Genomic DNA, 13537 nt, shown 5'->3' on the forward strand with positions numbered 1-13537 from the left:
GGAAATGAAAATCATCAACCTACAGAGGACTGAATTCAAAGACACCCTGAAAATCAAAGTGAAAAAATGATGCAGCAGGCTAGTCCATTTTGCTGAAATTTCATTGCAGCGACTCAAAATGGTACTCAGTAGTTTGTATGGCCCCCACATGCTTGTATGCATGTCTGACAACGTCGGGGCATGCTCCTAATGAGACGACGGATGGTGTCCTGGGGTATTTCCTCCCAGATCTGGATCAGGGCATCACTGAGCTCCTGGACAGTCTGAGGTGAAACCTGGTGGCGTCGGATGGACTGATACATAATGTCCCAGAGGTGTTCTATTGGATTTGGGTCAGGCGAGCGTGGGGGCCATTCAATGGTATCAATTCCTTCATCCTCCAGGAACTGCCTGCATACTCTCGCCACATAAGGCTGGGCATTGTCGTGCACCAGCATAGCGTGACAGTGGGTCCAAGGATTTCATCCCGATACCAAATGGCAGTCAGGGTGTCATTGTCTAGCCTGTAGAGGTGTGTGCGTCCATGGATATGCTTCCCCAGACCATCACTGACCCACCACCAAACTGGTCATACTGAGCAATGTTACAGGCTTCTGAATGATGTTCTCCACGGCTTCTCCAGACCCTTTCACATCTGTCACGTGCTCAGGGTGAACCTGCTCTCATCTGTGAAAAGCACAGGGCGTCATTGGCGGACCTGCCAATTCTGGTGTTCAATGGCAAATGCCAATCGAGCTCCACGGTGCCGGGCAGTGAGCACAGGCCCACTAGAGGACGTCGGGCCGTCAGGCCACCCTCATGAAGTCTGTTTCTGATTGTTTGGTCAGAGACATTCACACCAGTGGCCTGCTGGAGGTCATTTTGTAGGGATCTGGCAGTGCTCATCCTGTTCCTCCTTGCACAAAAGAGCAGACACCGGTCCTGCTGATGGGTTAAGGACCTTCTACGGCCCTGTTCATCTCTCCTAGAGTAACTGCCTGTCTCCTGGAATCTCCTCCACGCTCTTGGGACTGTGCTGGGAGACACAGCAAACCTTCTGGCAATGGCACATATTGATGTGCCATCCTGGAGGAGTAGGACAGCCTGTGCAACCTCTGTAGGGTCCAGGTATGGCCTCATGCTAACAGTAGTGACACTGACACTAGCCAAATGCAAAACTAGTGAAAAACAGTCAGAAAAGATGAGTAGGGAAAAAAATGTCAGTGGCCTTCACCTGTAAAACCATTCCTGTTTTGGTGGTCGTCTCATTGTTGCCCGTCTAGTGCACCTGTTGTTAATTTAATTAACACCAAAGCAGCTGAAACTGATTAACAACCCCCTCTGCTACTGAACTAACCAGATCAATATCCCAGGAGTTTAACTGACTTGATGCTATTCTCTGATTAAAAAGTGTTCCTTTAATTTTTTTGAGTAGTGTATAGAGTAGGCAAAAAACAGTATGTGTCAAAAGTATGTCCGTATTCACAGTACTCATAAGAGAGTAGGCAAAATGTACCCGGATGATCTACTTCTTCCGGTGAGATTCTAAAGTGTGCATACGATGGACACTTTACTATCCCATGAGGCCATGCCCACGAGAGAGGATTTATGAATGGCAGTGAAGTTTGGAAAGATGAAATGAAGAAATTGCTGTTTCTCCTGTGTTTTCATTTCAACAGATTTCTCTCCAAGAAGGTCAACTACCACCTGACCATCGAGAAGCCAATCATCTACGATGGAAGTGACTTCCCTTAAAAGTGGCTTTGTGGTGGTGTGTAGCGTCCTCGTGTGAACGGTTTTTAATTTTTATTCTTATTCATTTCAGACCTGTTCCTGTGTGCCAAGGGTTTCTGTTTTTGAGTTTTATGGGCTAGTATAGTATTGGTTTTTATGTTTTACTGCTGATAGCACAGAGGCTATCTGTTGTGACCTGCGTTAAGTGTTATGGAAGGGTTTCTAAAGCACATGTACTCAATGGAAGAGGATTAGTTGCTGGTGATGCATCTTTTTTTAGTTTTTTCGTGTTTTATTTTCCTTGTGGATTCAGTGGATTTCACAAACACTACAGATGAACTCAAAGCGTCAGTGATATCAGCAGTTGAAGCTCACATGGGTAAACATGCAAAGATAAGACAATCTCAAATTAAGCTTTAAAAATGGTCAATTCAGAGAAGTCATTTTCATTTGTAGCTGTTTATTAATGCAATGTGAGATTTTTTTTTTTCTGCGAACAAGACAAAAATGGCTGCTGTTTGCAAAGATATCACAGCACTTCCACTACAGATGTCCAACACATGGTACTATATGCCCTTGAGTTTACCAAGTACACAGAAAAAGTTTTTTTTCATACATACAGTCATGTTAACTGCCAGTATTTTGGCGTATTTTTAAGAAGGTCTCTTTATAACATTTTGAAACCATAATGCTGAGAATTTCATACAGGGTAAACTATAAAGCAATAAGTGTCTTATATGTCTAGCTAACAGTCATTTTTTCTTTTTTTACTCAAAGCTGGATAATATAAGATGTTTATGTCCTTTTAAAAGTATATCAGTTTCACTTAATTTTGTAGTCCCCAACAGCTAGGTCAAATTGCCACTGGTATGACAGCAATTGTAATATTTAACTATAAATACTACCATAATATTATATATGCAGAATGTATACACATGCAAATATGGCACTTTTTTATTATTATTCTACTCAGTCTATGCAGTAATTGTGCTTACAATACATCGAATGAAATGGCACATACTTTAGCACTTGCACAGAGTATATTTTTTGCAAATTACTCGCATTTATAATATTTTTTGACATGTTCATTTCTGTTTTCTCTAAACTGTAGAATATGCATTTCTGAATCCTCATCCTTGGAGCTCATCAAACATTAGTAATACGAACACTAAGGGTGTTAAATATGCATTTAATGGACTGTCTCGCTTTTTAAAATGACTTTGAAAGCAAATATTCAAGACATATAATTTTCCCGGTGACAAAGCTAAACTAGACTGCTGCTCTTAAGAAGATTTGTTTATATATTTATATCCCATCTCAATCTCCTTTTTGAACTATGTGCAATTTTAAATATTTTCTTAATAGGTCTTGTTCTTTTACAAGAGTAATGGTATTTTAAATAAATTGATACTTTTGAAGTACTTTTTAAAAGCCGTTGTTCAGGAAATTGTGAATAATTCATGAATGTCACTGATTTTAATTATGGTATTTGTGAACCTATGCAATCAATGTTTACAATTTGCAGAACCCTTTAAATGTAATAAAGTTTTATCAGTTCAACATCTGTGCAACAGTTTTTGTATAATACATATGCATTTATACGTATATATGCGTGCATGTGATGATTAACTCATTAGATCTTTATAGTGACCCATCCTTCTGCTAGTAACTTGGTGGTTTACGTGACATTGCTGGTCATGTGATGTCAACATGAGGGGGCAACCTGTAGAATAAAATGGCTTTTTTTTTTCTGAGAGAGTGATATGACTGGAGTCTTCATCTCATGTAAGTGTACATCATTTTAATGTGTTTAAAAAATGCTAATGATTTTTTTTAAACCTACACTATGGACCCTTTGATTTTGTTTGTTTTTTAAATGAACAATTTAAAGGGGACCTATTATGCCCCTTTTACAAGATATAATAAAAGTCTCTGGTGTCCCCAGAATGTGTCTGTGAAGTTTCGGCTTAAAATACCCCACAGATCATTTATTATAGCTTGTCAAATTTGCCACTATTTGGGTGTGAGCAAAAACACGCTTTTTGTGTGTGTCCCTTTAAATGCAAATGAGCTGCTGCTCCCGGCCACTTTCCTGAAGAGGGCGGAGCTTTAACAGCTCATGCTTCAGTTGCTCAACAACAACAAAGCTGGAGAATCTCACGCAGCCAAAATGAGGATTGTCAGTAACGGTGTTCAGCCTTACATTGTTCAAACCGGAGTCGACACTGATGGAGAGACTCAGGAAGAAGTTACAACTTTTAGAATGAAACTGGATGTTTCTGAATGGATAAATTTATGTAGTTGCTGTGGAGTTGATTCAACTCATCCACTAGCATGTGCCGTCATGTTAATCTTTTGTGCAAATCCAGCGTTGAATTGACCCTCGTTTGTGAAGCAGTCCGGTGTAAAATGACAGTATGGTAACAACAATCTACAACAACTCTTCCTCTTCTCTAAAGCAGCCCAACATGGCCTCACCCGCTTTGTTGCGTGTTCCCGGGGGCAGGGTTTATGTAAATTTTAGTGATGTTACACCCTGGAAGAAGCTTGTTGTAGTCTTTAAACAGAGAATTCTTTAAAAGAAAATATCTCCCTTTGCATTGAACTTTGAGCGTCGTAACTGCAGAAGTTGTTTATGTTCAAACAGCAACATTACACACTAACTAAAGTTTAAAAAGTGAAATCTTGATCAAACACCCCTTTAAATAATTAGTCAATACATCACTCCTTTCAAAACGTGTTTTTTGTCTTAGCCTGATTTACTATGGTAAGCCTATTATGTTTATATTTTAGACCTGTCGGGATGGTTTTCGCGGGAAATTGCGTACGTATGTCACTCGCCCATGCGTGTGTTTTCCCAGGAAAACACGTGTCTATTAAAACAAAAAAACAAAACAATGTTCTTCCGCAAAATGCATGCAGTTTTATTTTTTAACTGCTACAGGGTCAAAAGTTACATTGTGCACCTTTTAATTGCAAAAATAAATAAAAAAAATACGGAGAGCACCATTTAAGTGTTTTTAAAAAGTGCATTTACAAAAATAAATAGAAGAAATAAATGCCAGTGCACCTAAAATGAAAAAATCAAGAAATTTGAATTGAGTATTTTGATACTTAGCTTTAGATGTGTAGAACAAATACTTATGCTTGAGAAATATCAATACAGACATTCATAAAAAGGTTCTTATCCGGTCTGAGCTGTAAAAGGTGCATTTGTTGCAATTCCCTGCAGTAGAGATGCGATGGTTTTCAACGCGCCATGTGCAGCAGCAGTATTATGAATGATGTGCGCTCCTCTCCTCTCTCTCTCCTCTGATTGGTCAGACTCGGTCTATAAAGCATTTGATCCAACTACAGCTGTCAGCGCGCGCTGTGGGCAAGGCTGGAGACATGCGTTCGTGTGTTTGTGGGATCCTGTGCTTGACATCTCTTACAACTGTGAGTATGCACAAACTAAATTATTCATCACTGTCCTTTATTAGGAAAACAGAAGTTGACGGTAACGCTAATAGGCTACATGCAACTAATGAGATGCATTTCATTTAAAAAACTTACTGCTTTGTTTTTTTATGCCTGCACATGTACTTTTTACAATGCACATTTGTGTGAGAAGCATCTTTATAACAAGGAAATACTTTTAATGTGTAGTCTGTGGTCCAGCCAGCCAATTCAATTAATCCACGAGCACGGGATGAGGCTGTGTATTGTGTTTTAACCTGATCTCCTTCTGTATTAACTTTGTATTGTTTTACTGAATATTATTTTGAGCTCCGCGAGAATATAATCTTAATCAATGTCCTCTTAATTCATTATTGCACGAAATGTCCCGCGTGCATGTTTGCTCAGCCGTTAAGGCGTTGCTTTAAAGGTAGAGTAAGCGATTTTTCCACATCTGGCTCATAGACTCTGTAAACAGTGAAAATGAGTCGGGGAGCGGCCCGCGCTTTTTTAGCCAATTAAAATACCTGGACAAGCAGAAAGACTCTTTGCCTGTCAATAATTTTACATGCATATGATTCTGATGTTAATTTACTTGCTTAGCTTACTTTTTTAATTTTTGCCTGTGACCTGATGAAACCCCAGTAAATAAATATTTTAAAATCGTGATTAACACAGCCCTGAATCTTGGAAAAAAAAAAAAAAAAAAAAAAAAAGGCTTGTGATGGAGAGACCTTGAATTTGTCTTCCATCACTGTTTTTACTGTGTTCTTACTGTTCCTATGGGTTGTATAATATTTGCATAGGGTTTGTTGTTTTATATTTCCTGTTTTAGCTGAGTGGGCGTGGCCTTAAAGAAAGCACGAAGTGCTCATTTTAGCTATTTATGGAAATGTTTGTGCAAATGTATGTTGGCTTTATCTGTCCTATTTATTGCATTTATTGATTTGTTTTAACTACGCTTGTTCTTAATCATCTTGTTTATCTATTTATTAATCATATGGTGAGGCAAGAGTTAATTTTAAAAAAATATGGTATGTTCCAATTATCAAGCAGAAAAATGTGCGTATGTCACTAGAAGAGTGGAGGACTGATCATGGGTTTTGAGACAGTGAATAAGGTTATTGAAGTGCTGCTTGAGCACACTGTAACTCTGGCCTTGATAGCTGATGAGGAGAGTTTGTACTGTTTTAGTACATTGTACTGTTTTTGTTGATAACCTGTTTTATTTTCTCTTAACCATATTTATTTGCACATTTTTGCACATCTGTTGTAAATAAACATCTTTTTGGACACCAACATCGCTCCATTTTTTTCGTCCTGGTGTGATTCTCCTGGTGACCGCTCAGGTCCCTAGCACAAGGCTTAATATTACCTAATTTGATGATAAAAACAAAAAATTCCAATAAAGACCCAACTTTTTTCCACAAAATAAGAATGAAAATTTTTAAATGTCAAAGCAGTTAAATGTCAAAAGTTTAGGCTTTAATCAAAATAATTTAACTTCTATAATAAATTATAACTTTAACTTGTAAAATGATTATAATTTAAAATGTATAAAAATATATTCAAATACTTCATTTAATGTCAAAGAAATACAAGCTTATAAATAAATAAGCCTTTTTCACAAAATCTGTAGATTTCTGTCACTGTTTGGATGTAGTAAAACACCCACAGATGTAGCAGAAAAGGTCAAGTTTGTATTTTCTTCTGTCACTGACCATAATTCTAACCATGAAATCAGGGTTAGGCATAAAAGAATGTCATGCATGTGAAAATCAGCTGCGAACTGAACGGATAGTTAGAACCTGACTCAGAGGAAGAGAGGAATTTGTTTGTGGCATTTTTTCTGGTGATTAAAGGATAATACAAGACTTACAAATGGTTGTCAAAAGCAAAAATGCTAGGAAATGCACATCATATGTGAGAAAGTGACTATTTTTGGAATCAGCACCTAAAAATGAGTAAGAAACAAGTACCGGATTTTATTCAGCAAATATGATGCAGGGAGGTGCAGTTCTTGTAAAGTATCATTAAGTGTTTTTGAGGTTCTTCTAATGGCCAGAACATGCTTCCTTGTTTCCCACCGCTGGCAAATAATGGTCTTCCTCCATCAACCGCATCTCTGTGTTTTAGCCACTCTAAACTCCAGCACTGATGGAAAACAGAAATTGCAATTCTCCTGATCCCAAGGTTGCTTTCTGAAGTCGAGGTTAGAGTATGCCATTTGCTGTTTCTAAGAAAAGAGGAAAAAACACTTTTGTGGAGTGTTAAATTCTCCTTTGTCGATGTGGATTTGAGAACAAGTAAAATGACTTCAGATACAGATACAGGCCTATTTGGACACACGTCTAACTTTCTCTCAAAGAAGGTTGTCAGCTCATCTGGATATTTTGGCTTCTTGTGTTTCAAAATGACTTTTAGTTTTTAAACCATCCATTACGGCTGGTAAATGCAGGTGTATGTGGATTTTGTCTCCGAATGAAGAGAAGGCTTCAAAATGATCTCGCCGTCAAAAATAAGCGCGCACTTAACTTTCCTCTGGTGCATCTGGTTGTGCACTTGTGTGACCATTTCCTTGGCAACTGCACCGAAACCTGCCTATATGAAGTAAATGTGGATGCAGAAGCGCCATCTGTGAGCTGAACTGGGGGACCCTTCTTGGAAACGGGGTGGTTAATGGATCTGTGTGCTGTCCTGTAGAATGGAGATTAATGTTCTCCAGGAAGGATGCACAGTTATAATAGAGCTCTCTGTAAGCGAGACAGGTGGTTTGATATGGCGCAGGTGGTTTTTTCTAAGTGCCCATACAAATAAGCATTTTCTTTCTCATTTTCTTTGCAGAAGTACATTAACATTTCAGCCCTTCGGAATTCATCAATGGAATCAGTGGTTCTGGTTGGCGTGTCGGCTTTAGATTAGTTGTTGCATTCATAATACAAGGCTTTCTTCAAGATGTATATTCTCAATATATCTGTGCAGGCTGAGACGAGCATCACTATTGTTTAGGGTCAGAAAGTGTTTGATTTTTTTAAAAAGAAATTAATGCTTTATTCTGCAAGCAAGAATTCAGCGTGAAATGGAAGTTATGATAGTCTTTTCTTATATATTATATTTATAAATATGTATTCTTATATATTGTATATCCAAGTGAAACGTATTCTTGAACAAGAAAAAAATTAGGGCGGGGCTTGATTTTGTACATGAGGAATTGATTGGATGGTTGTGGTTTGCTATTGGTGAATCTCATGTGAGTGACAGGTTGCCCCGCCCTCGAGCTGAGACTCACGTCATCAGAGATAAGATGATGAGGGGAAGGGATGTTATTTTGATTCATGGTGACTTTAAATGAATGCTCTTCTTTATTAATCAAAAAATCCTAAACAAAATGTATCTCGATTTCCATCAAAATATGAAGCAGCACAACTGTTCTCAACATTGATAATAATCAGAAATGTTTCTTGAGCAGAAAATCAGCATATTAGAATGATATCTGAAGGATCATGTGACTCTGAAGACTGGAGTAATGATGCTGAAAATTCAGCTTTGATCACAGGAATAAATTACTTTTTAAAATATATTCAAATAGAAAACAGCTCTTTTAAATCTTAATAATATTTCACAATATTACTGTTTTTGCTGTATTTTTTGATCAAATAAATGCAACTTTGGTGAGCAGAAGAAACTTCTTTCAAAAAGAAGGGACTTTAAAGGGAACCCCTGGTGTTAAGACTTGTATGGCTTAATATAACGTAAATAATCTCTCTTACTGAAATATGTAGTAGAAAACTTATTAAAGATTTACGTTATTTAAAAAATCCATGACATATTTGGACCGATTTGGACAATGGGCGGCGCCATTTTGTTTAGCTGCACAGTGCGTTCTATGTTGATGACGTCAAATGGTTGCGCTCACTGAGCTACTGACACTGTCATATTGCTATTTTTACCGCAACACAACTCAGAATATAATATACGATGCCACATTGTGCAGCTTTCGGTTGTATTTTTCAGTCTAAGGGCAACAAGAGAAGCGATGTAAGTCTTTACTGCATTACTAGCGATAGGAGAAGAAAAGAATGGGAAGTTGTGAAGAATGTGGATGAATAAAACTTCCTAATTGCGTCTTTGTCCTCTTCACTTTAGCCCTGATGCCTTTGCGACTGAAAATTACAACCAAAAGCTGCACAATGTGGCATCGTATATTATATTCCAAGTTGTTGCGGTAAAAATAGCAATATGACAGTGTCAGTAGCTCAGTGAGCGCAACCATTTGACGTCATCAACATAGGACGCACTGTGCAGCTAAACAAAATGGTGCCGCCCATTGTCTAAATCGGTCCAAATATGTCATGGATTTTTTAAATAATGTAAATCTTTCATGGGTTTTCTACTACATATTTCAGTAAGAGACATTATTTCCATTATATTAAGCCATACAAGTCTTAACACCAGGGGTTCCCTTTAAAACGGACTGTTTTAATTTGGTGTAAGCAGCCACCTAGAATGCCCTAGCAACCACATAGCAAAGCCTGCAACCAACCAACAACCCCCTAACATCATGGCAGTGGGTTTTGTACAGGCTACTGTCACTTACATTTTCTTCAGAAGATGTAAAATTGTCTTTAAGTGAATAATTAGTGTATACTAATTGTTGCTGTCTGCATTACAGCACCCACAGTTCAGCTCAGTATCAAAACCAGAAAGTAGAAGCCAATAATAGTATTTATTTGTTTTTATGAAACGCATGCAGAGAAATAAAGGGACAGAAGAACATGTTGGGTAAAATATCCACAGCTTGCAGCTCTGAAATACACTGAATCCAATTGTGAGTGATGTCTTAGTAACAGCATGAATGCATTAATGGACTCGCTTTTTATTTCATGTCTAGAGAATCTAAAGCATTAGTGACAAAAGCACTGGCTCTCTTCTCTCATTTTTTCCACTAATCAAACCGATTGCGACTCTGAACATGTCAGAGTGTACGGGTCAAGTTTAGTAACCGCCAATATTAGATGTAAATGACAGTGGAACATGGTGGTTGTGTGTAAATATTTTTTTTTTATGTAATGAAGCGTGTGTGAGACAGACCTTATGAAAGGATGATTAAATGAGGCTGAATATTTACAAATCACCACTTACTCAGAAAGAGTCAACACTGATTGATTCATTTTGTGTCATGCATGAATACTAGTGGATTCCATCACTTTAAACAGCATGATAACAGATGAATGACTCTTATAAAGAAATGTCACAGCCATATTTCACTCCAAATCAAAAGTAAAAAACAAGAACATACATTTTGCATAAAGAATATTTCTTTTTTTTTTCTTTCTTTCTTTTTTTTCTTTTTTTTTTTTTTTGCATTGTGAGAATTTGTGACATTATTTACATCACAATTGAGCACATTTTCCCTCCAAATGCTCACACTTTAGTGTTTAGACCTGAAATATGTGACGCACATTAAATCATTCACAATTTGTTTAGTTTTCGGAGATGCAAGCTCCAGGCAGCAGCTGTGTCATCATATATATATATATATATATATATATATATATGAGCAATATCACACGAGTAGCCGTGCGATATGGCTGTATATCATCACGGCTGTTCTCGGCGGGTACACGAGCACTGAACGCCGCTGCCTGGAGCTCGCATTTCCGAAAACGTCTGAACAAATTGTGAATGATTAAATATGAGTCACATATTTCAGGTCTAAACAACTACATTCTTGCCTAAAACTACAGTTTGTGGTACAAGAAGTGTAGTATTTGTAAAAAATACGGTGGATTTGCTCAGCTGCCATGACAGACGCTTCAAGCGAAGTGATACAAATGGTGAAAAGGGGTGCTGTTATCACTAGAATATCACACGGCTATCAGCCAATCAGATTTGAGAAACAGAAAGAACTGTTGTGTGTGTAATATATATATATATATATATATATATATATTTATAATATATATAAATATATAGATATAGATATTTATTTATTTGAAACGAACAATGTCACAATGCACAAAACCTAAGTGGTCCAAAATTAGGCTTCATTTTCTTAACATAAAATACCACTGTTACTATTTTTTCTTTTGATTTTGAGGTGAAATATGACCCAGACAGTTTTCATGAGATTTACCCAGACAATAAGTAACCTAATTCAGCTGTTTCCTGATGGATAACGTAACCTTGAAGCAACAACTTGAAGTAACACCCATATAAAAGCACCCAGGGGAGGCCTGTCTCACAAAATCAATTCTAGTCCAGGGCATTTTGGGGTGTTTCTAGTCTAACTTTCTAAAAATAGAGTAAAGCGTATAATGGTTACAGAGCTCTGTCTGGATTACTGCTATCAGAGGAGAGTTTTTGGCAGCTTAGTAAAAAATAAAGAGGTGATGTTGGGTGGATAGTGAGTTTAGCTTGACCTGCTTTCTTAAGCACTTATGATTCATCGCCTCTACACTTTATTTTACCTTTCCTTTCTACTAGCAGGAAAATATCTGGTGAGGTTACACATGAGAAGATTTTTACACGCATGCATTGCACTGACTTATGCAGCAAATCAGTGAGTGTTTCTACAAGACACAGAGCAACAGAGCTATTCAGATGTCTTGGATACGCTGCCGGTTCAGAAACATGTGGATGATGACTGCAGGTTATTCTGAAGATGTGTTGTATGTTTTAATTTTGGTTTGTTGGATAATGGATACCAGGGGAAGGCGACAGCAATGTTCTTCAGGCGAAAACTGACCATGTAAGAAGACAGTTTAGGCTGTTGCTGCTATTTAGTACTGCAGGGATGACTTGTTTTGTAGGCCAAAACCCCCAAATAAATTCTCATTTTACACTTCCATCATCCTGAAGTCAAAGGGTTTTTTGAAATGGCTTTCGTGCCTGAAATAAGGTCTGTGGTTCATACAAGCTCACGTTTTATGACCTAAAATACATTAGTAATACCCCCTTGAGATTTTTTAAAAGCTCTTACTTGTCTTGTAAAAGGCGGTTGCTAACAAGTGTCTAAATGAGACAACAGATAAACCAAACTACTCGCTTTGCTTTCACAGCCTTACTGAGTTTATAATCACGCTCTTGCAAACTATATTCTAACTCAAACTTTCAGGAAAATGTTTTTAAATAATGACTGAAAGAGTTGTTGGAAGCGTAGTGATGGTGATGTTGAAGGTGTAGTTCGTTTATAGCCTACGTCAGTGTTTCTCATCTGGTGGTTGCAACCAAAGACTATAGATAAAGAAGATGGTTCACTCCTATAGTTATGAATAGGAGATACTGCAATGCGCAATATGGCAGAATACGTCCCGCCTTCTAAGTAAAAGGGCCAATCGCTGATTGATAAATTAATTGCGTCACTGCAGCTGCCTTTAGAAGCTCGGACTGCACATGTGCATTGGCTTGTCTGGCCTGAAAAATAAGCTTTTTAACGCTATTTGAGCATAAGAAACAACATTTATGGGACAGTTCATGTCAGATTTTGTTGCTGAGTTCAAATATGTTATTTAATTGTGAGTTCGCTAAGCACTTTTTGAGATTTCAGGATTCCCCCATTCAAATAGATATGACCTGGTCTTGGATGCCCGAAATAGCTACCCGGAGGCGTTGCAAATATGAGTGAACAGACTTTCCTTGAAAGGGAAAAGTAGGTTGCGGAGTGTACCGTCAAAGAAATGACAACAAACGTATCCACCTTATTCCTGACTAGCCTACTGCGTTTCGAATTATGGGTTCCACTTCCGGTTTGGGCAACTTCCATTTAAAAAGACTGAAAGGAATTGTTTCAAATCATAAGGTTGCCCTACAAATAAAGCTTATCCGTCAGTTTGACTGAATGAGCTGTCAATTTTTCTTTCATGTTTTATTTTCAGACATAATAATTTTCAGAATAACGTAACGCTTGGTATTTTAACGTAACATGTTATAACAAGAATTTTTTCTCCTCAAAGCCTCACGTCTCTTTCCAGGTTTGTTTTCACAGGTAAATACAATTTATTATATGTAAAATGATGGAAATCACTTTGAAATAGTATCACGCAATGCTGAAGTTCATTAACATTTTTTGTTAAGGCAACGTATATTACATAATACAGATATATATCACTATATTTATATTTAACCTGTCTGTTATTGCTGTGGAAAGAATCGCGCTTTTTCATGGCCTGTTGAAAGTACCTTGTTGATGCTTTTACACTTTTAAATGTCCTTTTAATGTTCTTTGGTTGAAGGGTGAGTAGAATAATGTCATCTCATTGTACCCAGTTTAAAAATAAAACGTATTATTGCGTTCATAGAGGGAGCCTTTCACTGACTCTTTACAGCTTAACGGAAGTTACACCCATATCCAATAAGGTAGATAATTTTATGTTTTTCTGATTCG

General features: G+C 37.5%; 2 protein-coding genes across 3 annotated transcripts in view; both read left to right on the forward strand.

Annotated features, from left to right (window-relative positions):
- The window catches only part of fyco1a (FYVE and coiled-coil domain autophagy adaptor 1a), a 31036-nt gene extending 27763 nt beyond the window's left edge, over window positions 1–3273 (forward strand). For both annotated transcript variants that reach the window (XM_051879619.1, XM_051879620.1), the window contains one exon: window positions 1659–3273. In XM_051879619.1, coding sequence (XP_051735579.1) covers window positions 1659–1734 — 76 coding nt within the window. In that variant the 3' untranslated portion in view covers window positions 1735–3273. The remainder of the gene's footprint in view (window positions 1–1658) is intronic.
- A 183-nt stretch (window positions 3274–3456) lies between these two features.
- Window positions 3457–13537, forward strand: part of ghrhrl (growth hormone releasing hormone receptor, like) — a 46340-nt gene continuing 36259 nt past the window's right edge. Inside the window, exon 1 of the mRNA XM_051879621.1 lies at window positions 3457–5151. Within this exon, the coding sequence (XP_051735581.1) occupies window positions 5104–5151 (48 nt within the window). The 5' untranslated portion in view covers window positions 3457–5103. The remainder of the gene's footprint in view (window positions 5152–13537) is intronic.

The sequence above is a fragment of the Ctenopharyngodon idella genome, chromosome 22, assembly GCF_019924925.1.
Source record: "Ctenopharyngodon idella isolate HZGC_01 chromosome 22, HZGC01, whole genome shotgun sequence".
NCBI lineage: Eukaryota > Metazoa > Chordata > Actinopteri > Cypriniformes > Xenocyprididae > Ctenopharyngodon > Ctenopharyngodon idella.